This window comes from Setaria viridis, chromosome 7, assembly GCF_005286985.2.
Source record: "Setaria viridis chromosome 7, Setaria_viridis_v4.0, whole genome shotgun sequence".
In the NCBI taxonomy this organism is placed as follows: domain Eukaryota; kingdom Viridiplantae; phylum Streptophyta; class Magnoliopsida; order Poales; family Poaceae; genus Setaria; species Setaria viridis.
In genome coordinates, this window is record NC_048269.2 from 22,144,743 (window position 1) to 22,167,248 (window position 22,506).

The 22,506-nt window shown below is 50.5% G+C and overlaps 5 protein-coding genes across 5 annotated transcripts; 4 read left to right on the top strand and 1 right to left on the bottom strand.

Moving 5' to 3' along the window:
* The first annotated feature begins 2,434 nt into the window (after positions 1–2,434).
* LOC117863213 (Bowman-Birk type trypsin inhibitor) lies at positions 2,435–3,385 on the top strand. The gene has a single exon (XM_034746832.2). The coding sequence runs from the start codon at positions 2,517–2,519 to the stop codon at positions 3,048–3,050; it is 534 nt and encodes a 177-aa protein (XP_034602723.1). The 5' UTR covers positions 2,435–2,516; the 3' UTR covers positions 3,051–3,385.
* A 959-nt stretch (positions 3,386–4,344) lies between these two features.
* Positions 4,345–4,836, bottom strand: LOC117864761 (small ribosomal subunit protein uS17c). The gene has a single exon (XM_034748860.1). The coding sequence runs from the start codon at positions 4,834–4,836 to the stop codon at positions 4,345–4,347; it is 492 nt and encodes a 163-aa protein (XP_034604751.1).
* A 6,659-nt stretch (positions 4,837–11,495) lies between these two features.
* Positions 11,496–12,378, top strand: LOC117863035 (Bowman-Birk type trypsin inhibitor). The gene has a single exon (XM_034746610.2). The coding sequence runs from the start codon at positions 11,572–11,574 to the stop codon at positions 12,115–12,117; it is 546 nt and encodes a 181-aa protein (XP_034602501.1). The 5' UTR covers positions 11,496–11,571; the 3' UTR covers positions 12,118–12,378.
* Positions 12,379–17,581: 5,203 nt separating this feature from the next.
* Positions 17,582–19,934, top strand: LOC117865387 (peptide methionine sulfoxide reductase A2-1). Its single transcript, XM_034749578.2, has 2 exons — positions 17,582–18,000; positions 19,549–19,934. Exons 1-2 carry the CDS (start codon positions 17,674–17,676, stop codon positions 19,783–19,785), a joined length of 564 nt encoding a protein of 187 aa, XP_034605469.1. The 5' UTR covers positions 17,582–17,673; the 3' UTR covers positions 19,786–19,934.
* A 138-nt stretch (positions 19,935–20,072) lies between these two features.
* Positions 20,073–21,935, top strand: LOC117865386 (probable long-chain-alcohol O-fatty-acyltransferase 5). The gene has a single exon (XM_034749577.2). The coding sequence runs from the start codon at positions 20,728–20,730 to the stop codon at positions 21,760–21,762; it is 1,035 nt and encodes a 344-aa protein (XP_034605468.1). The 5' UTR covers positions 20,073–20,727; the 3' UTR covers positions 21,763–21,935.
* Positions 21,936–22,506: the final 571 nt, after the last annotated feature.

The window sequence follows — 22,506 nt, forward strand, 5'->3', positions numbered from 1 at the left end:
CCATCTCCGCGGAAGGGAATAGGATTGCAGGTTGATCACCGAAAACTTGAGGGGGTGTTTTTCAAAATATCCACGACGGTTGACGGAAGAATATACTCTCTTTAATATTAGGTATAGACTATAGAATAAAAAGTTCTTTGCAGGAAAAAATGCATCCATATGTAATATCATAATTTTTTAATTTGTATATCTAATTTTTAAACATTAGGGATCATTTATTTGTTTGAAAAAGAACAAAGTATGTATGAAAAGTCCAATACTACTAAAATAAAAAAGTTATACAGCACGATAAAAAATGTGATGCGCTACACGACACGATAAAAAACATCATGCGCTAAGCAACGTCGTTTCGCCGTAGCAACGCACGGGCACCTTGCTAGTATAATATTAAAGCAAGTAAGGTTTCTGCCTCCTTTTTTCCGTCCATCGTGGTTGTTTTGTAAAAAAGTTCCTCAACTTTTTAGTAATCAACCCGTAGTCCAAATACTGAACAGATGGAGGGCTTGGGTGGAAAAAGGAGGGAAGGAAGGGGGTTAAACCGAACAAAAAGTAATCACTTCTGCCAAACTTTTTCGGATCCCGCTCCGGCGGCGAGCTGGGGTCCAGCGCAGGCCCACCTGCCGCGCTGAGGCCGGCGGCCCCGTACCCCAGCCGGACCACGCCGCCGGGGTCGCAGCGGCCCATGCTCGGCCCGTGCAGCGCCGTGGCCGGCCGGCACGCGCCCCTCCTTGGAGCCACGCCCATGCTGTAGATATTGCTCTTCGAAGTTGCCAATATATTTAGAATTTACTTCTTTATATGTGTAAATATTGGCAATCTACTGTATCATGGAATGTAAATATATTTGCCGCTGACATGTATGTAAAATCGTTGCAAGTGGTAGTTGCCAAGAATTTGAAATAAGTGCAAAAATCATATCTAACTTGTGTCACAAAGAAAGAAAACTTTGTCTTGGGTACGAGATTGACATGCTCATACAGGCATGGCACATGGCAGTGTCTCAATATGTAATTTTCGCTTACATGATCTAATACTTATTTAATTAGCATGGTTATGAATGGCACAAATATATAACCAATCGACCTTAATCACATCTATATTTCAGTGCCTGAAAATGTTGATTGTTTCTGGCAACGCATTTCACGTTGTAGATTTTTTAAATGTGTTTTGTTCTTCGATGCTGTAGATATTGCTCTTCGAAGTTGTCAATGAATGGAAGACGAAAATAATATTGTGACTCCGACATTAATGTTGTAGAAGTTGTTTTTTGATGTTTTAAACTTGTTTTCTGATGTTGCAACTCGTCGCCTGAAATTCAAGTCAAATTGAAGGCACCTGAAGTTTTTGCAACTCACAATCTTAATTGAAAATGAGGACCTGCTGGGTGCCTTACAAAAAAATCAGGGAGAAAATCATTCTTCTTCGAAAATTAAATTTGATTGTTTCCGCTAATTATTTTCGAAATACATGTCTGTCTCAGACGAACATCTTTGTTAGCAAGATCAGCAATTCAGTATTACTTTCCTGTTAGGGCACATAGCTTTTTCCTTGAAATGAAAATTTTTGAAATTAGCAGTGCCATCGATATGAAGCGCTCATTCCATCGATATATATAGCATTGTTGGCAACCGTAACTCTTTGCATGGTTAAGCACAGATTAAAGATCATGTACTACTATGCCAGCACGAGTCCAGAGCACTAAACATAGTACATAGAGCTTGAAGAACAAACCAGCGGCGAGGATATAGAGCTGGTGGTCCATTGCCCATCATTGGTGTCAGGAAAAAGTGGTATGAAGTATTTTTTTTTTTGAAAAGCAGTGGTACGAAGTACCAGTAGCTAGTAAATAAACGGAGAAAATGGATTATGCAGAAATAAAATAGAGAATATGGTCGGCCGTCGAAGCAGCTAGCGGAGGCGCGTGGAGCGGGAGTGGCCGGTGAAGAGGCGGTGAATCAGAGCTCAACCCAGGCACCCAGCTCCGGCGTACGGTACAGGCTACCGAGCCCCGGAAGGCTCTGAGCAGAAGTGAGCAAAGAGGAGTAGAAACTGGTGAACGAGCGAGCGCGTTAGCCGTTGGATTATGCACGGGGACGAACGTTACGGTGGATGGAGAAACTGCACTGCAGGCCGTTGTCGTGACTTCCAACTCTGCATCCGCGTCCGAACCACATGCATGTCATAAACTTGCTAAATAAGATGATAGCTACCGTATGAGGTGTGAGATGGGCGCGCCGCGACATTTCTCCTCGTGCCGTGCGTGCGTGTAGTGGATGCATGGAGCTAGCACAAGGATTGATCGGACTGACCACACACGCGACCGTCTCCAAGGATAAGATCGACCACGCACGCATGGACACTTGGCACATCTCTGTATCGTCCGCACGACCACACGTGGCGTTGTGATTGGCTGAACGGGTCTACAAGTACCGCGCGCCTGCGAATCACCAAGAACCTAGCCAGGAAACACTCAACTTCATTGATCAGAATCGCAGAAACCAAAGCAGAGCAGAGAGATGAAGATCAGCAGCGGCACAATGGGCACTAGTCCCATCGTCGTCCTCGCGACGCTCGTCGTCGCCGGCCTCGCCGCCACCGCCGCGGCCAGGCCTTCCGCCCACGCCAACCCAATCCGCCTCCCCACCAGCGGCCGGCCGTGGGAGTGCTGCGACTACGTCGTGCGGGACCCGAACTTCAGGCCGGGGAGGTGGCAGTGCAACGACGTTGCCGACGCGTGCTCCCCGAACTGCCACGAGTGCGAGGCGTCGCCGGCCGGCGATGGCGGCTACGTGTGCCGCGACTGGATCGTGAGCCTGCTCGAGCCCCCGGTGTGCACGCCGCGGCCGTGGGACTGCTGCGACGTCGCCGTCTGCACCAGGGCGTACATCCCGTACTGCTGGTGCGCCGACAAGGTGGAGGCGTGCCCGGGCAACTGCAAGGAGTGCGAGCTGGTGGAGTCGGACCCCGCGCCTCGCTACCGCTGCGTCGACCAGTTCCACGGCTATCCTGGGCCCAAGTGCACGCCGTGGATGATCAGCAAGGGCAACTAGCCCAGCCCACTACTACAGTACGTCCACAAATAAAACGAGCTAGCTAGCGTACGAGCTAACTGATTGTCCATTCCAACATGGACGATTAGCCTAAGCTTAGCTAGCTGCTGCTACTCTATTTCCTGTCACTAATTGACGAGAAGCCAATAAGTAGTTAAAGCTAGGGTGGTTACATATCTAGTGCTGTGGTGCCTCATGGGTACATGCATGTATCAAGTCTGCACCAAGTTGTCACTATCCCTTTCATTTTGGATTTTTGTAAGGAAGAGGCGAAGGACGTCCTATCATGAATTTGACGGAGTCCACCTCATCATATATTTGGGATTTTGGGCCTACTCATGGACAGCTACATTCAGACCATATATCAAGGAGGGAAGTACACAATATTGGTTTGAAAAAAAATATGGTCTCATCATATGACAATTTCAACTTGTTTCAAAGAATCTCAATGTAATTTATTACCTTATTAAGGGCACATAAAAGGGATCTTTTAGTTTATGAAAACTACATATATACAGCCATACATGTCTAAGCACTTCAGAGGGGAAATTTGGAATAGTACGGCGGGCACGTCACATTTGGATTAAGTGGGGATAGCCACAAATCTTCTCCACCTCTACTATATATCAGCGTGTTTGGTCAGTGGAGTCACCTCATCCGGAATCACTTGAACCAGCATGTTGCAGCATCGGGTGGTCAATGAGACTGGCCTCGTCAGCAAACCTGCTGGTTTGGCATGGTCATCAATAGGAGAGAGAAGTAGAGGTTTCATCAAAACTCTGTCGGATCGGTTAGCTAGTCCGATGAAACGGGATGAACCCCGCACTGAGGGGAAGCAAATTGGGAGCAGCCCGGATGCAAAACGCATCCGGTGCACACCTACTCCCCCCGAGCGACGCGTGGAACAAATTGCATCCGTCCGTCCGTCGGTAGCCCCAGCTCCGCTTCCCTGCGTACGTCCTCGGCTCGGCTCCCTCCCAGTGTTGGCGCATAGGCTCGCTCGGATCCCTTTCCCTAGCTGGTGCGCTCGCTCGGCTCGATCTGTTCTTCCACGCCGCACCGCAATCCATCCTTCCTTCCCTCCTCCGCGCCGCCGACGCCGCCGCGCCGCAATGGAGCTGCTGGCCAAGGCATCTGCTGGGCTGCGCGGGAAAGAGGCATCGCCGCTGGCGCGCCGCAATCCCTCCCTCCCTCCCCGATCCTCTCTGGGCAGTTCCAATCTCGTTATTGCAATCCATTTTTGCGAATGGCACGGATTCAAACACTCCTCTCATCAAACACAAGTAGTAGGGAATCAAACACAAGTAGCAGTAGGAAAAATTGCACAACTAGAGTGAGCAGTGGGTTCATTCCGCATTGCTGCTGATGCTGGAGACGGCGGTGGCTGGTCGCCGTCGGCCTGCTGCGACTGGAGCGGCGGGAGGAGCTGCGACTTGCGGCGGGTGTCGCGGGGCGGGAGCGGGACGGTGATGAAGTGCTTGGTCTTGGAGATGGGGCGGGAGCTACGGAGCTCCACGACATCGCCGACCTTGAACTGGTTCTCCGGTTTGTGCACCTGGTACTTCTTCTTGATGCGCTCCCGCCGCTTGTACTTGGGGTGCAGTGCCAGGCGCACCACCTCCACGCCCACTGTCTTGTCTGCCTTGGTCGTCACCACCTGCCCCGTCAGCTGCTTCGCCACCTCGATCTGGAGGAGCCCCGCTGGCCGTGGCTGCAGCTGCTGTGGGGAGGGCGAGGCCCGCAGCGACGGCGGGAAGAGGACCCCAACCAATGTGTCCGGAAGCATGAGAGAAAATGCTATCAAAATATTTATAAAGATTCACTTTTGATCAAGTTCATCATATTCAAAACATTAGGTAAAGCATGGTACTAACAAGTAAGCCCATTTACTATCTAATAAGTAAAGCCCAGTTAAATACCTCTCCCACAAAAGCAACGCACTATCCCATCTTTCTCTCTAACTAGTGGGGCCACGCCTATCCTCCTCTCCTACTCTGAAATGGCCATCTGTGAACCAACTTCGTACATAGTGATAGAAGCCACATTCTCTCCATCAGCGTCAGCAAAATCCTTCGCTCCCCCTCTCCTTCTTTTTCCCTTTGTCCAAAACCCCCCTCTTCTACACTGCGGCAGCCACCACTGCCGCAGCAGCTCTGGTGAGCTTTCTCTCTTGTCTACCGATTGAAAGATTGAAAAGACACTCCATTCTGCAGCACCACTGCAGCAGCATGACTCGTCGCCGTCCGCCTGCCTTCACACGCGCCGCCCGCCAGCGATCACCCCAAAGGTTAGCGTCTGACCGCGGGCTCCATCATCTGCGCCCTCCCCCCTCGAGAAGTCTCGCAGTTTAGCTTGTCTGACATTTTTGCAATTCAATGCACTTGTTCCTCTACTGATCCGATGAGCTACTGCAAAAGGAGTCACCTTTCGCCGCAGCAGTGCATGATTGACTGATCGTCGTCGCCCCCTTCTCGTCCCGTCATGTACTGGCCCACGCGCGCTGGCTAGGCTAGTGGTCCAACATTTTTTTGGGGGGGTTTGGGACCAGAGGAGGGGCCGAAAGAATTCTGCGATTGCAGTCTTCCACCCTTTGCTGCGCCTCTGCCAGCAGCAGTCTGCAAGTGCTGTGCTTGATCTATGCTGATCTGCTGCTCAGGTTAGAAAATTGCCTGATTTTTGTGCACGCGTGCGGTTGTTCCTGGTCAAATTGCAATATTTTGTATGTAAAATTCCAATCTTTTGAATGAGCATCAGACTCATTTCTTGGAGTGCTACTACTTGATCTGTTAGAGAAGCTAAACTGCGAGACTTCTCGAGGGGGGAGAGCACAAATGATGGAGCCCGCGGTCAGACGCTAACCTTGGGGTGATCGCCGGCGGTCGGCGCGTGTGAAGGCAAGCGGATGGCAACGAAATCTGTACGCTCCTGTTGCTGCAATCATGCTGCAGAATGGAGTGTCTTTTCAATCTTTCAATCGGTAGACAAGAATGCTGATAGAAAGAGAAAGGTCACCAGAGCTGTTGTGGCAGTGGTGGCTGCCGGAAGGGGAAAGGATCTCCATCTCCTCCCTCGTTGTGCAGTGTAGAAGAGGGGGGGTTTTGGACAAAGGGAAAAGGAAGGAAAGGGGGAGCGTAGGGTTTTGCTGACGCTGATGGAGAGAACGTGGCTTCTATCGATGTGTACGGAGTTCGCTCACAGGTGGCCGTTTGAGAGTGGAAGAGGAGGACAGGCGCGGCCCCACTAGTTAGAGAGAAAGATGGGATAGTGCGTTGCTTTTGTGGGAGAGGTATTTAACTGGGCTTTACTTATTAGATAGTAAATGGGCTTACTTGTTAGTACCATGCTTTACCTAATGTTTTGAATATGATGAACTTGATCAAAAGTGAATCTTTATAAATATTTTGATAGCATTTTCTCTCATGCTTCCGGACGTTTTGCTAACACATTGGTTGGGGTTGTCAGCACCCAGCGGCCAGCCGCAGAGGATCCTAGGGCCCTCTACCGAAGCAAGCAAGCATATAAAACTGGAAGAAAATTAGGTGCAACTGGATGGAAATCGCATCCGGTGCACGCCCGTGCGCTCGCGTGATGCGTGGATGCCGATTCCAATCCGACGGAAGCACTCGCGATACTCGTCCAGTGGCTCGCTCGCTCCGGAACCGCGTGCGCTAGCGGCTCGCTCGCTCCGGAACCACTGCTCACTCGGCTGCATGCGAGGGTTAGGGGAACGCGAACCGCCGCCTCGTGATCTCCTAGCGGCACCGTTGCCGTCGTCGCCTGCTCCGCGGCGTGCGTAGGGATTCTTCTGCGCCACCTGCTCACCTGTCTGCCGCCACCGATGATCCCTGGCGCGCGTGAATTGTTCTGCGTCACCACCTGCTCACGAGCCGGCTGCCACCGGTGATCGTAGGCGCATGGGAATTCTTCTGCATCGCCACCTACTCCCTTATCCGCCGCCACCTGTGATCCCAGGCACGCAAGGATTCTTCTACGTCGCCACCTACTCACCAGCCTGCTCGTCAGATGGATTCTTCTACGTTGCCACCTGCTCATCAGATAGATTCTTCTGCGTCGACTCTTCTCCCGGACGATCCTTCTTGTACATCAGATGCGCATGAGGATGATGCAATCACTGACGGTGGTCATGGAGTCGTTAGAGAGCAGCCATCACAGGTAGGGTCATCGCATGTTCATTTAATACGATAATGCAAAAAGATCGCATGTTACTCATCTATTTTGATATGATCATGCATAACATGACTGAATAATTAATCATCATCTCATTTTACAACATGTGGCAGATAAAGTTGGGATCACGTGTGAAGTTGGAATGAGTTTTGAATCAGAGAAAGAAACCTTTGAGATGTATAACACCTATGCCGGTAAGGTAGGGTTCAGTGTTAGAAAGAGCAATACAAAGCATCGAGTGGATGGTAGTATATCTCAAAAATATATAGTTTGCAGTAGCCAAGAACATCTGCAAACTGAGTCATCAAAAGACACTACAAGAACGGGTTGCGATGCTCGTGTTCAGTTTAGTGTTAGCAGAGAGGGGATTTGGACAGTGCAAAAGATTGTAACTGAATATAATCATTATCTTGCTAGTCCAGATAAGTCACACAAGCTGAGATCCCAACGACGTGTCACTGAAGCAGACAAGATGCTAATTGGCCAGATACGAGAAGTCGGGATGAAGGCAACCCAGGTGTATGAGTTCATGAAGCAGTTTTATGGAGGAGTCGAGAAAGTGCCATTCGCAAAAATGAATTGCAATAATGAGATTGGAACTTCCCAGACAGGATCGGGGAGGAAGGGAGAGATTGCGGCGTGTTGGTAGCGACGCCTCTTCCCCGTGCAGCCCAGCATGGGCGCCTTGACCAGCAGCTCCATTGCGGCGCGACGGTGCCGGGGCGGTGCGGCGCAACGGTGCCGAGGCGGAAGGAGGGAAGGATGGATTGCGGCGCGGTGTGGAAGAACAGATCGAGCCGAGCGAGCGCACCAGCCATGGAAAGGGATCCGAGCGAGCCTATGCGCCAGCGCTGGGAGGGAGCCGAGCCAAGGACGTACGCGGGGAAGCCGGGGCTACCGACGGATGGACGGATGCAATTTTGTTCCACGTGTCGCGTGGGGGGAGTAGGTGTGCACCGGATGCGTTTTGCATCCGGGCTGCACCCAATTTGCTTCCCACTGAGGCCGTCTTTGTTTCATGGGAGGATCAGCTGTGCTCCGACGCGCCGCATCCGCGCCCCGCTCTCCGCGCTTGCGCTCGCGCCAAATCCGTCACTCTTCCTCCAAATCGCGGGCCAAATCCGTCGCGCTCCCCTCCAAATCGTGCGACGAATCCCTCGCTATCTGCTCAAAATCGATCGCCCTTTTACCCTTCCAGATCCGCCGTTCTCCGCCATCCCCGCCCTTCCATCGTCTTCCAGTGACCGGCGGCGATGGTGGTGGTGAGGCGCAGCATAGGGCCCCTTCATCTCGATGGGCGAGATGGCCCCCGGCAAAGCGCAGCGGCAGCGGCACATCTTCCCGGCAGGTCCAACTCCAACAGCAGGTTCAAATCCTCCGTGGTGTTCCCCACAATCTGCAAATCTTCTCCGGCAGCTCCAACTCCAACTCACGTGGAGGTAGCAGCGGCCAGAGCTCTTCCCGCAATCTGCAGATGTGCTGCAGATAGGCAGTAACTTGTGTCCTTTCATATGAATTCTGTAAGTCTAGGAAATGCAGGAGGTAGAATTGGATGTGGCAGATGCCAAACCTTTTTCCAGTGTTGCAATTTGTAGGAAAGAGACTGGTATTTTTTACGTTACAAAATTGACCCTTCTGATCAATGGCACTTGCAAAATACATCTGTCAAGAACTTGCAGGTATCATTGGAATTCAGTCTCTAGTTTAAACTGTATTGACAGAGACTTTTGGTTTTGTGTAGGCATGCAGCTTTAACCTGATTGCAATTGTATGATTCATGTCGATGATTGCTATATGGAATAAATGATAACCTGTCAGAGGGCTTTTTCTTGTCGAGTGTTGCACTATATAGTCTATCCTGATGAATATAACTCTGATAGTTGACAGTAAATAAGCATATCTGTAGGTGTTATAGTTTGTTGCCTTGTTTCTGATATCTGAATGTGTATGCTCCATATCTCAATGAGTTTGGGCAGTTGGATGCGATTGCAACCTGATGGCAACGAGCTCAGTGAAAGATAATACTGTACACTATATATAAAAAAACTTAACTTCATATGTGAGAGTATTTAATATTGTACGAATATTGAAGTTAAACGTCACATTTTTTTGGAAAGCAATGTTTATTTACCTATATGGATTTTTAATATGAGAGATGCCACACATGACCCATGTTTGTTTGGTAACATCACCATGTTCTACTATGCAAAATGCTACACAGTTCTAATGGCACATTTGATCACAACACAGTGCGAAATTTAAATGTTGCACCATGTCTATGAAATAGACATGAAATTGTGCAGTGAAACATGCACTGAGAGTGACAGTTTCATTTCACTGAAAAATTAACGTCTCAAGTAACAGTACTCGTGAAACTGAGACTGACCTGAGCAAGTCATGCAGGTTTACATTGGTGGATGGATGGCCAGGTGCCGGACCGGTTGAGGAGGTGACGCTAACCAAACGCGAGGACTAGATTCGGATTTAGGCTCGGGTGGTTTCGCACCGGCCAGACTGGCAAACCAAACACGGTATATGTGTGCCTCTTGATTATATGCATTGGGCTAGGTTTTTTCTAATACAGTTTGGTTTCCAAGATTTTTTTTTATGGGCAACGGAGGGGGAGAGAATGCCCCCACCTGATTCATTTATCGTTGGCCCCAACCGGCCCAGGTGATAAAGAAAATTTTTACATTAGCGGTGTTTGGTTTTACATTGCGTTAGCAAACAAGGAGCACCAAGCTTGGGAGACGCTTCGCGAGGCTCTCGGCATCCGGCAGCCCCACAGCCGTGCCTCTTCCTTGCAGGCGATCAGTGTCTGGCGCAGGGTGAGTGCTTCGTCTCGGAACGCAACTCCGTTGCGTCGCTTCCAGAGAGTTGCTAACAACAGGGTAAAATGAATCCCTCTTAGTGGATTATTTCAGGGACGCCGGCCGGTCTCGGCGTCGTGTGCAGCTCGCTCACCTGGTGGTGTCGAGGCAAGGCGAATCCCACAGCTGAGCAGAAGGAGCGCGCGAAGGGACACTCGAACATGATACAGGGCATGGGGATGTTTGGTTCACCATTTGCCACACCTAACTTTTAGCAGGTGTGGCAAGCCATAGAAAGTATGATAAAAAAATTTGAAGCATACTTTGCCATGGCAAAGGAAATCTTGCCACATTTTTTGTCTTTATGACAAGTGAAGTCCAAAGAATCTTGCCAAAGATAAGTTCTCCAACTAAACACTTGCTAATTTGGTTAAACTTGCCTAAGGTTAGGTGTGTCAAAGTGTGACTAGGAATCAAGTACCCCACGATCTCTATGCCAAAGCCGCAAATTTCAGAGGCCGCGTCATTCTCACTTGGAGGTTAGCCCTGCTTTGCATATGGTCGTTTGTGAGCAACCATCCGAAGAACTGAACACGTGGTAGGGCAATGTTGTGCCACATGAACTTGTCAACTTGAAAATAAATATAGCGAGCTGCCTACCAATCGTCAGCCCCAAAAATAATTTCAGTGCAGCCTCTCTATGCATTTATAGAGCCACAAACTAATTGCGGCGTGCCTATCATCTACGGGAGAGGAGGCTTGGATGACTCTAGTGATCTCTCCAGAGATATGGTCTTCTGGTCCGAGTTGCAGCTCTAATTCTGGTTGTGCATGTGCAGCGTTGTGTGAGGAAGTGTGCCTGTATAGTATTGGTGTGCATACGCATGCGCGTAAACAAATGCTACAACTGTACCTACATGGGAGGAGTAAAAAAACGTGCTAAATATCTACTCCTTCAGTGTTAAATATAATTAAATTTAGTTTTGTTCTACGTCAAAATTCTTTACGTTTGACTAAGTTTATAAGAAAACTATATAAATATCTACAATATCAAATCAGTTTCACTAGACAGAGGATGGAATACATTTTTATAATACATTTATTTGATATAGTAAATGTTAACATATTTTTCAATAAAAATTGATGAAAAGCTAAATCATATATATATATATGTATATATATAATAATTTGGAACGGGAGCAGCAGTATCTAGAACTATGTTGTCTCATGTTATATGAGGTGTGACACATGCTCGCGGTGCTCATTATACTAACGTGCATCTAATGGATGCATGGAGCACAACAAGGACTGACCGCTGACCACACCTGCCACTGTCTCAAAGGATAGTGTTGAAGAGACCGACCACGCATCCATATCAGCCCGTTCATATCCGCAGGACCACGCGTCGCGTTGTGATTGGCTGAACGGGTCTACAAATAATACCCGCGCGCCTGCGAATCAGCAACGACCAAGGCAGGCACACTGTAGCTAGCATAGCACTCAACTCAAACCAACGCAGAGAGATGAAGAGCAGCGGTGCCATGGGCACTACTACTCCGGCGGTTGTCCTTGCGACGATGCTCGTCGTCGCTCTTCACGTCGGCCTCGCCGCCGCCACGCACTCCGACACCGACACGATTATTCGTCTCCCCACCGGCGTCCGTGGTGATGACTCGCCGTGGGAGTGCTGCGACTTCATCGAGCGGGACCCGTCGTTCCGGCCGCCGAGGTGGCAGTGCAACGACGTCCTGGGCGAGTGCTCCGCCAACTGCAAGAAGTGCGAGGAGGCGCTCGCCGGCGACGGCTACGTCTGCCGCGACTGGGTCACGAGCATCGTCCAGCCGCCGGTGTGCACGCCGAGGCCGTGGGATTGCTGCGACTTCGCCGTCTGCACCAGGGCGTACGTCCCCACCTGCTGGTGCGCCGACAAGGTGGACAAGTGCTCCAGCCACTGCAAGGATTGCTCGGAGGTGGAGAAGGACCCGCGCCGCTACCGCTGCCTCGACCGATTCCTCGGCTATCCTGGGCCCAAGTGCACGCCATGGAGCAGCAAGGAGGAGGGCAACTAGCTCGATTGGCTCGATCAGCTAGTAGCTACACGACGTAGTAGCGTCCACAAATAAAGCTAGATGCTACTAGTAGCGTACGATCTCATCTTTGTTCGCTGTTCCAAGATCGAGCGCTAGATTGCATTGATTTCTTGTCAAGAATCAAATGAACAATATATATATATATATATATATATATATATATATATATATATATATTACTTGGATATTGTGCGGTACTTCCTTCGTCCTTAAATAAATAATTTTTGTTGCTTCTCTGTATATGCTTCAATTTCAAAAAATGCCAAGAACACATGCTAAGCATGTAGCCAAAGGTCGGGTATTGTTGTGCCTCACGTGTACGTGTGGATGCATCAAATTGCACCATGTTGTCTTTATTCCTTTCATTTTTGGATGTTTCTAAGGAAGGGACAAAGAACGCCCCTATCATGAATTTAAAGGAGTCCACCTCATCATCTATTTGGGGTTTTGGGACAAGGCCGGATTGATGTACGACTAAAGGTGATTGTGCCCTTGAAACATTATTAGAAGTTGATGAAAACTACATATATAGGTTTAACTCTTAAGCACTTCAAAAGGCAAATTTGTAACATGGTGTACACATCACATTTCGATTAAGTGGATAGCCATAATTTTTTTCTGACCTCGTACATGTGTGCTTTTGATTATATGCATTGGGATAGTTTTCTTTAATGTGGTTTGAGTTGTAATGTTTGCTACCATTTTATTTGGCTCATACATACTATCACAATTTAGAGGCCATGAACCTTGACCATTTCTTTTACAATTTTTTCTATTATAAAAAAAATATTTCATGTATGTAGAGCATGAGCTCAATCAGGTTCATGTAATACAACCCCTATTCTTTTAGCACATGGATGGTAAATAATTTGATTTTTTTATATAGCTTCAGTACAGTGGTTCATATGGAAGAAATAAATACTATAAAGTGTGAAAATTGATTAGAAAATGTTATCTAAGCAATGTTGATGTTGAGAGTTTTTAAAATTTCAATACCGTTTATGATCTTAGAAAACATGTGCTGCACACAATTCATAATCCATAAGGTCAGAAAAACATAGCCAAATCCAAGAGTTTTGGACGCTTCAAATCTGTCTCCACCTTGCAGGCTAGCACTACATGATCAGGGAACACATGTCTAGACCTCCTCCGGTCCTCCCTCCGTGATGCCAACATCTGATGCGTGCTGGGGCTTAATTTTGTTGCGTGGAAACTTTGAGTTTAATGCAGAACGCTTTTATTTGCCTAGATCTTCATGGCGAGACAAAATGAGGCCGATTGTGTGATGTAGCCCGTGTGGGTGTTCCACAAAACGGTAACCATACTGGACCTGTGGGCCCAAAGCACCGCACGTGCGACACTGTGCTGTCTTGTGGGCCAGAAAAAGATGTGGGCTATCGCTTATGCAGTTTAGACGTAAGAGATGTGACCTCTCGGACATAGAAGATGCGGTCAACTTACACATGTTTTTGCTACAATATTTCTAGTGGAGTTATAGTTGGTGATGCAACCCGCAGCTCGGCAGCCTGGAATGGAGCTCTTTTTTTGCCCGACCCTAGCTTGACCCGGCCCGTAACCTTCAAACTCAGGCTGGGGCGGCTCGGTGGCTTGTGCCAGGCGTGGGCCGAAACCTCGACACGACGGGCGGCACGACCCAGCCTGCATACCAACGGTCGGCCTGTAGCTCGCCCGTATAAGCCAATGGTCGGCACCAGCTCAGCCCGATGTCCCGGGAGAGTCATATATAACTCCCCCCGGCAGCCTCCCCCCACAAACCCTAGCCTCCCAGTCTCCTCTCGGCGGCCGCCCTCCCTTACCTCCCTCGTTCTCGGCTTCAGCTCTTCCGCCACCACCGCTCACCCGCCGCTCTTGCTCTCGCCTCTCTCCCTCTCATCTCCGGTGATGATGAGATCTTCGGGTCCTCCTCTCCTCCTCGGCTCCTCCTACTACTACTACCGGTCTTGCTCTCCTATCTCGTCCTTCGCGCCACGAAGTGGTGGAGGTCTCTGTCGCCACTGTTGGCCTTCATCCTCTTGCAGTCTCCCCTCTCGGCATCTCGTCCCGTCGTCCTCTCCGGCTTTGGGCTCCGGCTGCATAGGTAACCCGTAACCCTAACCCTAGATCTTGATCCTAAATACTGATGTTGTTCTCATAGTTGTAGATCTAGGATGTATGAGTTCTGATCCTCTCCTTCCTTCTTCTTCTTGCATGTCTCCGGTGGGGGGCCGCGCGCCGTTGAGGGACAGAGCTGCCGAGGCGACAAGGTCAATGCCGGAGGGCTGTCGCCTGCCGCACGAGGTCGTCATGATGGATGAGAACTACACCATCAACAACAACCTCATGGCTTGTGGGCTGCCAGGCAACGATGAGGACGACCTGGCTACCGGAGCTGTAGCAATCTTCGGTAGCTCTGCTGCTCCTATCAATGTGGATGCTGATGCTTCTACTGGTGATGCTGCCGGAGGTGGATCTGCGACTCCGACGCCAGCTTCTACCCCATCTTCGATGCCGACTACCTCAACGGGCACCAGCATCCGCAAGGTTACCAAGCAGAGATTTGCTGCATGGAACGGCTTCGAGGAGTTGTTTTAGGAGGCGCCAACGGTAAGAAGGTGAGATATGCTGCCAAGTGCATTCACTGTTCTTCAATTCTCACTGGACGTTCTTGTGCTGGTTCTGGGCATTTTCTCCAGCACCAAAAGATGTGATTGGCTAAACAAAATCATTCTGCTCTAGTTCAGTCTCGACTTCAGTTCAATTCTGATTTTTCTGTCCATACTTGGGAATATGAACCTAATGTTTCTCGTAAGGAGTTGTGTCGTTTAATTGCTAGACTTGATCTACCTTTTCGCTTTGGTGAGACAGAGGCATTTGAGGAGTACATTCAGCGTGCTCACAATCCTCATTTTGATAAAGTTTTTAGGCAAACCACTACTAGAGGTTTTACCAAGTACTTTGCTTAGCGTCGTGCTTCTCTAATTGAATGTTTGAAGTCTTCTATTTCTTTTATATGTCTTACTTTTAATATTTGGTCTTGCAATGCTAAGGAAGACTATCTTAGTGTTGTTGCACATTTTGTTTCTGCTGATTGGAAATTAGAGAAGAGAGTCATTGCTCTTACGCTAATTGATTGCTCACATTCTGATATTAACATTGCTGAATGTATGGTTTCTAAATTTGGTTTGAAGGATAAGATTTTGTCACTCTTGATAATGCTTCTTCTAACACTTCTGCCATAGCCACACTCATTCCCAAATTTGTTGGTTATGTTGGTCCAGACCCTGAACTACTTGACAAGAATGACAAAGATCCTGCGTGGTCTCTTGCATCAGCGTTGTGCATGTCATATTATTAACCTCATTGTCAAGTCTGGTTTGAAAAGGACCAATTCTTATCTTGAGGCTTTTAGGACTGCAATATCTTTTTTGAACTCTTCTAACCAATACATTGCTACTTTTCATAACTTTTGCATTGTCAAGGGGGTATGCCCTCGTAAATTTGGTTTGGATATGGATGTGAGATGCAATTCTACGTATCCCATGCTCAAACATCTACTACCGTATAAGAGCACCTTTTCTATCTTTATTTCAGCTCATTATGGTTTGCACAATGGCCAGACACTATTGAGTGATGGCCATTGGACAGTTGCTGAGAAAATTTTGTGGTTCCTTAAAAACATTCGACTGTTGCTTTTTTTGGTGTTTACTATCCAACAAGTTCTTTGATGTTGCATCATATTATTGAGATTGTTGTTCATTTGCATGGCCAAGAGACTGAGCCATTGCTCAGAAACATTGCTGTTCCCATGAAGCTCAAGTTCCTCAAGTCTTGGCAGAACATACCTCTGTTGTATTCCTTTGCATTTATTTTGGATCCTAGAGCCAAGATGAGAGGTTTTCATAATGTTCTTCAACTTTTTTCTTAGACAATTGATGTTGATTCCACTTCTTATTTCAGTGAGGTACGAACTGAATTATATAAGTTGTTATGGAAACAAGTTTGGTGCAGTTAGGTTGCAGAGACCCTCTCAAACTGCAGGAATTACTGATAAGAAAAAAACTGCATGGGGTAAGATCTTCGGTGCTCCATCTGGTTCAGGTGGTTCTCTTGTTCTTGCATCTACACCTCCTATATCTGTTATTTCTGAGTTGTCAGCCTACTTGTACAGTGACACTGTCACTTGCTATGAGGATGACTTCAACATACTTAGTTGGTGGCATGAGCACAAGCTATCAGATCCTATTCTGTCCATACTAGCTAAAGATGTGATGTTTGTTCTAGTTTCCACTGTTTCTTCGAAATCTTGCTTTAGTCTTACTGGCAGGGTGATCGAGGAGCGGCGCCGGTGGTTGTTGCTGGAGACGGTGGAGATGTTGACCTGCATCAAGGATTGGGAGTTGGAAAATGCAAGGGCACATCATGATGTTGAGAAGGAGATCAATGAACTGGAAGAAATATTTAGCAGCCCCCTACCCAGAGCAAGCTAGTGGAAAACAGTAAGTGTGTACATGTTTAGTTTTGTTCTTCTATTGGCTATCATGATTCATTGATTCTTTCTACTAGAGTAACATACTAACATGATTAATGTTTTGTTCCTACTTGCTAGGCCTACCCCTGCCAATGCCAATTGATCAAGAGCAAGCTAGAGTCATGGAGTGTGGCCTGTGGAGTTTGGAAGACTACTGTTTGTGCCTTTATGATCATGTGATGTAATGTTGAACTTGAACCATTGAACTTTTCTAAGCTGGTTGTACTCTTTTTTCCTTCCTACGGTTTTCTCACGAGGTGTGAGTTTTTACGTAGGAAGATTTTTAATGAGGCAGCCAACACTTGATCACATAGATCAAGTGCTGAACTAGTAACAGCTTTATCTATATAATTATGTCATTCTGTGTGAAATGTGAATGTGTGATGAACTTTGATTTTTGTAAATGTGTGTTGTATGATGAACTGATTGTTGAATTGATCTTTATATCTAAGTTCAGTGTTGAATTTGAAGTTGGTGAAGGTTTTTTTTGCATCCACAGGTTGTGGGCTGGCACGGCACGTGAAATTGGTCGTGCTCTGCAGACCGACCCGGTACGAAAAAGACATTGCGAGCTCCTGCTTGAACCATCGGTGCAGCTCGTGGACCAGCACGGTACCACGATGGCTAGTGCCAGACTAGACCCGACACGAAAATGGCCGTGCCTTATCGGGCCCGTGCCAGACCGAGCCGGGCGGCACGAATGGACAAGAGTTTCCATCATTTCAAGCACACGCCATGGGCCACAATTTAACCTCAGATCCGACCACTTGATCTTGTGATTCTTGTCTGCCAGCAAGCGGCCAAACGTCACAGCTGACACCCGGCTGGGGGCCCTCATAAAATAAATTACAAAAACAAAAAAGGGAGGAAAACAACATAATCACAACCGGCTATAAAGCCATCACAGGAGGAAGCGATCCAATCCATCTCCACCGCCAAAGCCTTGACAAAGTCATCGTCCACCCCACACCAACACCCGGAGCCAATCGCCCACCACGGGCGCCTCCATGTCCACCACCACCGACGGCGCGGCGAGCCCGGCCCTGGCGCCGGACGCGGACGCCCCCGCCGGCGAGGGCCTGGCGCTGGCGCAGTTCGCGGCGGGGTGCTTCTGGAGCGTGGAGCTGGTGTACCAGCGCCTCCCCGGCGTGGCGCGCACGGAAGTGGGCTTCTCGCAGGGCCACCGCCACGCGCCCACCTACCGCGACGTCTGCGGCGGCGGCACGGGGCACGCCGAGGTGGTGCGCGTGCACTACGACCCCGGCGCCTGCCCCTACGCCGTCCTCCTCGACGTCTTCTGGGCCAAGCACAACCCCACCACCCGCAACAGACAGGTGCGTGCTTTTCTTCATCTCCGGCGCCGGCGCCGGCGCCGGCCGAGCCGGGCCGAGCCGATCCCGTCGCCGGCTGCAACTTGCTGCAAGGTTCATTGAACCTGGAACGGATTTATTTTATTTTTATTTATGACCTCTTCAATTCTGCCGCTTACAATGCGCCAAGTTGCTTTTTCAGTACCGTTAGGCACAGCAGGGAATCTCTGTCTCAATATTGCTCCACGTGGCTAGTGACATCCTAACCGGTTGAATTTAGTTCAAAATTTAGCTCTTGGGATCCAAACAGGTGGGCTAAAAGTGTAGAATAGCTAAACTTTAGCTCCTAAATTTTAGCCCCCAAAGAGGCCCTAAAAGGGGCTAAAAGTGCTCCTCACCAATTTCCACACCTGCCCCCCTTCCTCTCTCCTGCCCCGCACTCCCGCCCGCGGTCGGACATCCCTTCCACCGCATGCGCCAGGACCGGCGCCGCGAGTGCCTCCCTCTGCACCGCCACGGCGCCGCTGGGGGCCGTGCACAGGAGCTCCAGCGCGGCCAACGCGCGCTCCGCTGTGGGCCCCACCGGCCCGGACGCCGCCACCGCCTCCACGGCTGCCGACGCCGCGCCGGCTTCCACCGCGGTCTCCCTGTTCCCTTCCTCCAGACACACGAAGAGGAGGAGCGCGGCGGAGGCGGCCGAGCTCCACCACCGGCGGCGCCGCCGATGCTGCTGCTGCTTCTGCAGGTGGTGGTGCCGCCTTCGCCCGGGCCCCCGCCTCCGGCCGGCGTCGCCGCCTCCGCTCAGCCCCCCGCCTTCGACCGCCCCGCCTCCTCCGCCCGACCCAGCCGCCACACAAGCGCCGCCGAAGAACGGGAAGAAGGGGGACACCCCGTCGCCTCCGCCGACCCTTGCCTCCGCGGGCGCGGGCGCTGGAGCAGTTGGATGCAGGGAGAGGAGGGGAGGCGGCGGCAGATGCGGGGGAGAGGAGGGGAGGTGGCGGCGGGGAGAGGAGGGGAGGCGGCGGCGGAATCGGGGGAGAGGAGAGGAGGTGGCAGCGGAATCTAGGGAGATGAGGGGAGGAGGCGGCGGATGCGGGGGAGAGGATGCGGTGGAGAGGAGGGGTAGGGAAGGAGGATAAAATTGTCTTTGTTCAACAGTATTTATGGATTTTAGTTCATTTTAGTTCATAGATCCAAACACCCCAGCAGAACTAAATTTTAGGGGCTAAATTTTAGTCCATGAACTTTGGATCAAATACCACCTTAGCTATTTACTACTCTTACTGCCGGTAAAATTGGTAAACATCGATCCTAACTAGTGTAGGTCGACAAATCTTACAAAGTCAGTATCTATCGATATCATGTAGCAAGCATCATAAAGCCTGAATAGCAATGGGCAATGTTGTTGTTTGATCGAGTCCATAAACGGAACTTACTGCTGCCCACCCACATCTTCTGACGAGGAGATTGCGACGCATGCATGATGATGTAGTGTGCTGTGCTTAGATTGGCGCATCCCAGTAAGACGACGTCTCCTGACTGTTTAATTGTCTGCGTTCATCGATCCGTCAGGGCAACGACGTCGGGACGCAGTACAGGTCGGGCATCTACTACTACACGGCGGAGCAGGAGAAGCTGGCGCGGGAGTCGCTGGCGGAGAAGCAGAAGGAGTGGAAGGACACCATCGTCACCGAGATCCTGCCAGCGCGCCGGTTCTACCCGGCCGAGGACTACCACCAGCAGTACCTGGAGAAGGGCGGCCAGTCCGCCAAGAAGGGATGCGGCGACCCCATCCGCTGCTACGGGTGAAGAAAGCCATGTGTGACGGCCGTGCTGAATTGTATCACCAGGGACGACTGAAAGTACTGCGCTGTGATTTGTGTTTGTATCAGTACGTGGACATGGACGTGTTGGAAACTTGGAATAACACATGAATTGCAAAAGGTCACGGTTAAGTACACTGATGTTATTTTTTCATCATAAAAAAAAGAAGTAGACTGATGATATCGATCAGCAGGAGTTAGATGTTTCCTCATATGCCTGGGAAACTCTTTATTGTGAAACGTAATCTTTTTCCTTAAAATTAAGGATGTTCGTTGAGAATATTTTACTTTCTTCGATAAGAATATAAGCTCACCTAGGTTTGCCGTATGCCAAACTTGTTTAAATTTGATCGACAATATCTAAAACAAGCTTTAAAAGACACATATAGCTCTATTGACTTAAGATAATATATAATTCTTGTAGATATTGATAGTCATATTTCAAAAAAAAATATTTGACTTAAAACAAAACCTTCATGGACTTATATTTATGATCGGTCAAAGAGCTCTGAATCACCAACTCTATGTTGATTTCTAATTTTACGAGTCAATTTGCGTATTGGGAATCAAATAAAGAAGCATGGCTGGTGGCTCAAGGTGGGGTTCCAAAATTGACACCGGACTCCGACAGGTTGAAATATAAAATGGCCCATCCTGGCATCTTCCTGCAGGATCAAGTTCTTGATGGACGGTTGATTGGTTGAAGATTAGTGCTACCAGGAGCTGGTGATTAGGGACCATTTCGAATGGCGCTGGCGCAGCCGCACGGCGCGGCACAAACCACAGATCTAGTCTTTTATAGATTCCCCCACAGATCTCGAGCGCGCGCACCAGGTCCTGGATCGACCCCGGGACCCGCGCGGCTCCTACACGGCAGCCCACCGGTCGCCACACTTGCTCGCAGCAGTTGACCGTGAACCCGACGAAGATGGCCGCCGGCGGCGACCTGGGCAGCCTCGCCGCCGTCGTGGCCGCGGTGACCGCGTGCATGTGCTACGCCCGCTACGCCGCGCGCCGTTTCCGCCCGGGCCTGCCCCGCCTCGCCGCGCTCCTCCCCGTGCTCGCCGTGCTCCCTTTCCCCCCGCTCGCCTTCCGCGCGCTCCACCTGCGCGCCATCTCCGCCTTCTTCCTCGCCTGGGTCGCGGAGTTCAGGCTCCTGCTCCTCGCATCCGGCCAGGGCCCGCTCCACCCGTCGCTCCCGCTGCCCGCCTTCGTCGCCATCGCCACGTTCCCCGTCACGCTGCGGGATCCCAAGAAGTCCGCCGCCGCGAGGCCGGGCCTCGGGCTCGTCGAGTCTGCCGCCATGGCGGCGCTGCTCACGGCCGTCGTGTCGCTGTACCGGTACGAGGAGCGGATCAACGGGTACGTCCTGCTCGCGCTCTACTCGGTGCACATGTATCTCGCGCTGGAGCTCGTCCTGGCGGCGTCCGCGGCGGCGGCGCGCGCGCTGCTGGGACTCGACCTGGAGCCGCAGTTCGACCGGCCCTACCTCTCGTCCTCGCTACGGGACTTCTGGGGCCGGCGGTGGAACCTCTCCGTGTCCGCGCTGCTCCGGCAGGTCGTGTTCCGCCCCGTGCGCGCGCGCCTCGGCGCCGCCGCCGCGGGGGTGCTCGCGGCGTTCGCCGTGTCCGGGCTGATGCACGAGGCCATGTTCTCGTACATCACGCTGCGGCCGCCCACGGGGGAGGCGACCGTGTTCTTCGCGCTGCACGGGGCGGGCGTGGTGGCGGAGTGGTGGTGGGCGGCGCACGAGCGGTGGCTGCGCCCGCCGCGCGCGCTGGCGACGCCGCTGACGCTGGCGTTCGTGGCCGTGACAGGGTTCTGGCTCTTCTTCCCGCCGATCACCAGGCCCGGAGCCGACAAGCAGGTGATCGCCGAGTCCGAGGCGATGGTCGCGTTCGTGAGGGACGCCGCGGGATGGGCGGTCGACTCCGTCCGGTCAATCTTGTCCGGCCGCTCGTAGATTGTGGGTGGCCGGGCGCCGTGCTAGCGCTTGTTGTGGTTCTTGAACGTTCGCGAGAATCGGCTGTCAATTTTGAGTGCTGATTATTGGTACGGGTGCCATTTGTGCATTATATGATGTAAAACTCCTATTACTATTACTACACATCGATATCTTAAGAACATTTACACACAGTGAATTGCTCGGTCTATCATGGTTCCACACTGGTGGACAGTTCGGACGATTGATCTAGTACTTGGCTTGCCTAGCGCCGAGAGCCTGGTGACCGCGCCGCCGATGCTGGCGTTCCTGGTGGGCCCGGGGTTCTGGGCCAAAGACGAGACTCGACGCCGGCAAGCAGATCATCACGGAGTGCCATGCCATGGCAGCGTCTGTGCGGGACGCCGCGTCTAGCGATCAGCCGACGCACCATGTGGTTCTTCCAGGTAACGAAGTCCGCGACATACAATGGATAAGAGAATCCTTGCTGTTGGCAATCTGGAGTCTTGATCGGATGTGTGCAGGAACATTTGCATGCTCAACTACCTCTTTATACGGCTTCCAATTAGATTCGGATGCTAAGTTCGTAAGAACATAATGAGGTCTAGCTTTCCCGCAATCAAAACGGCCTCTTAATATCATTTCATCCACTCCGCATCCATACTTTCTCATTGCACGGTCACTAAATCTTTAAAACTTGGACGAGCATCGTACAATTCCACTACCTCATTCATATTCTCAACCTCCCCATTCTCTTTCACAGTC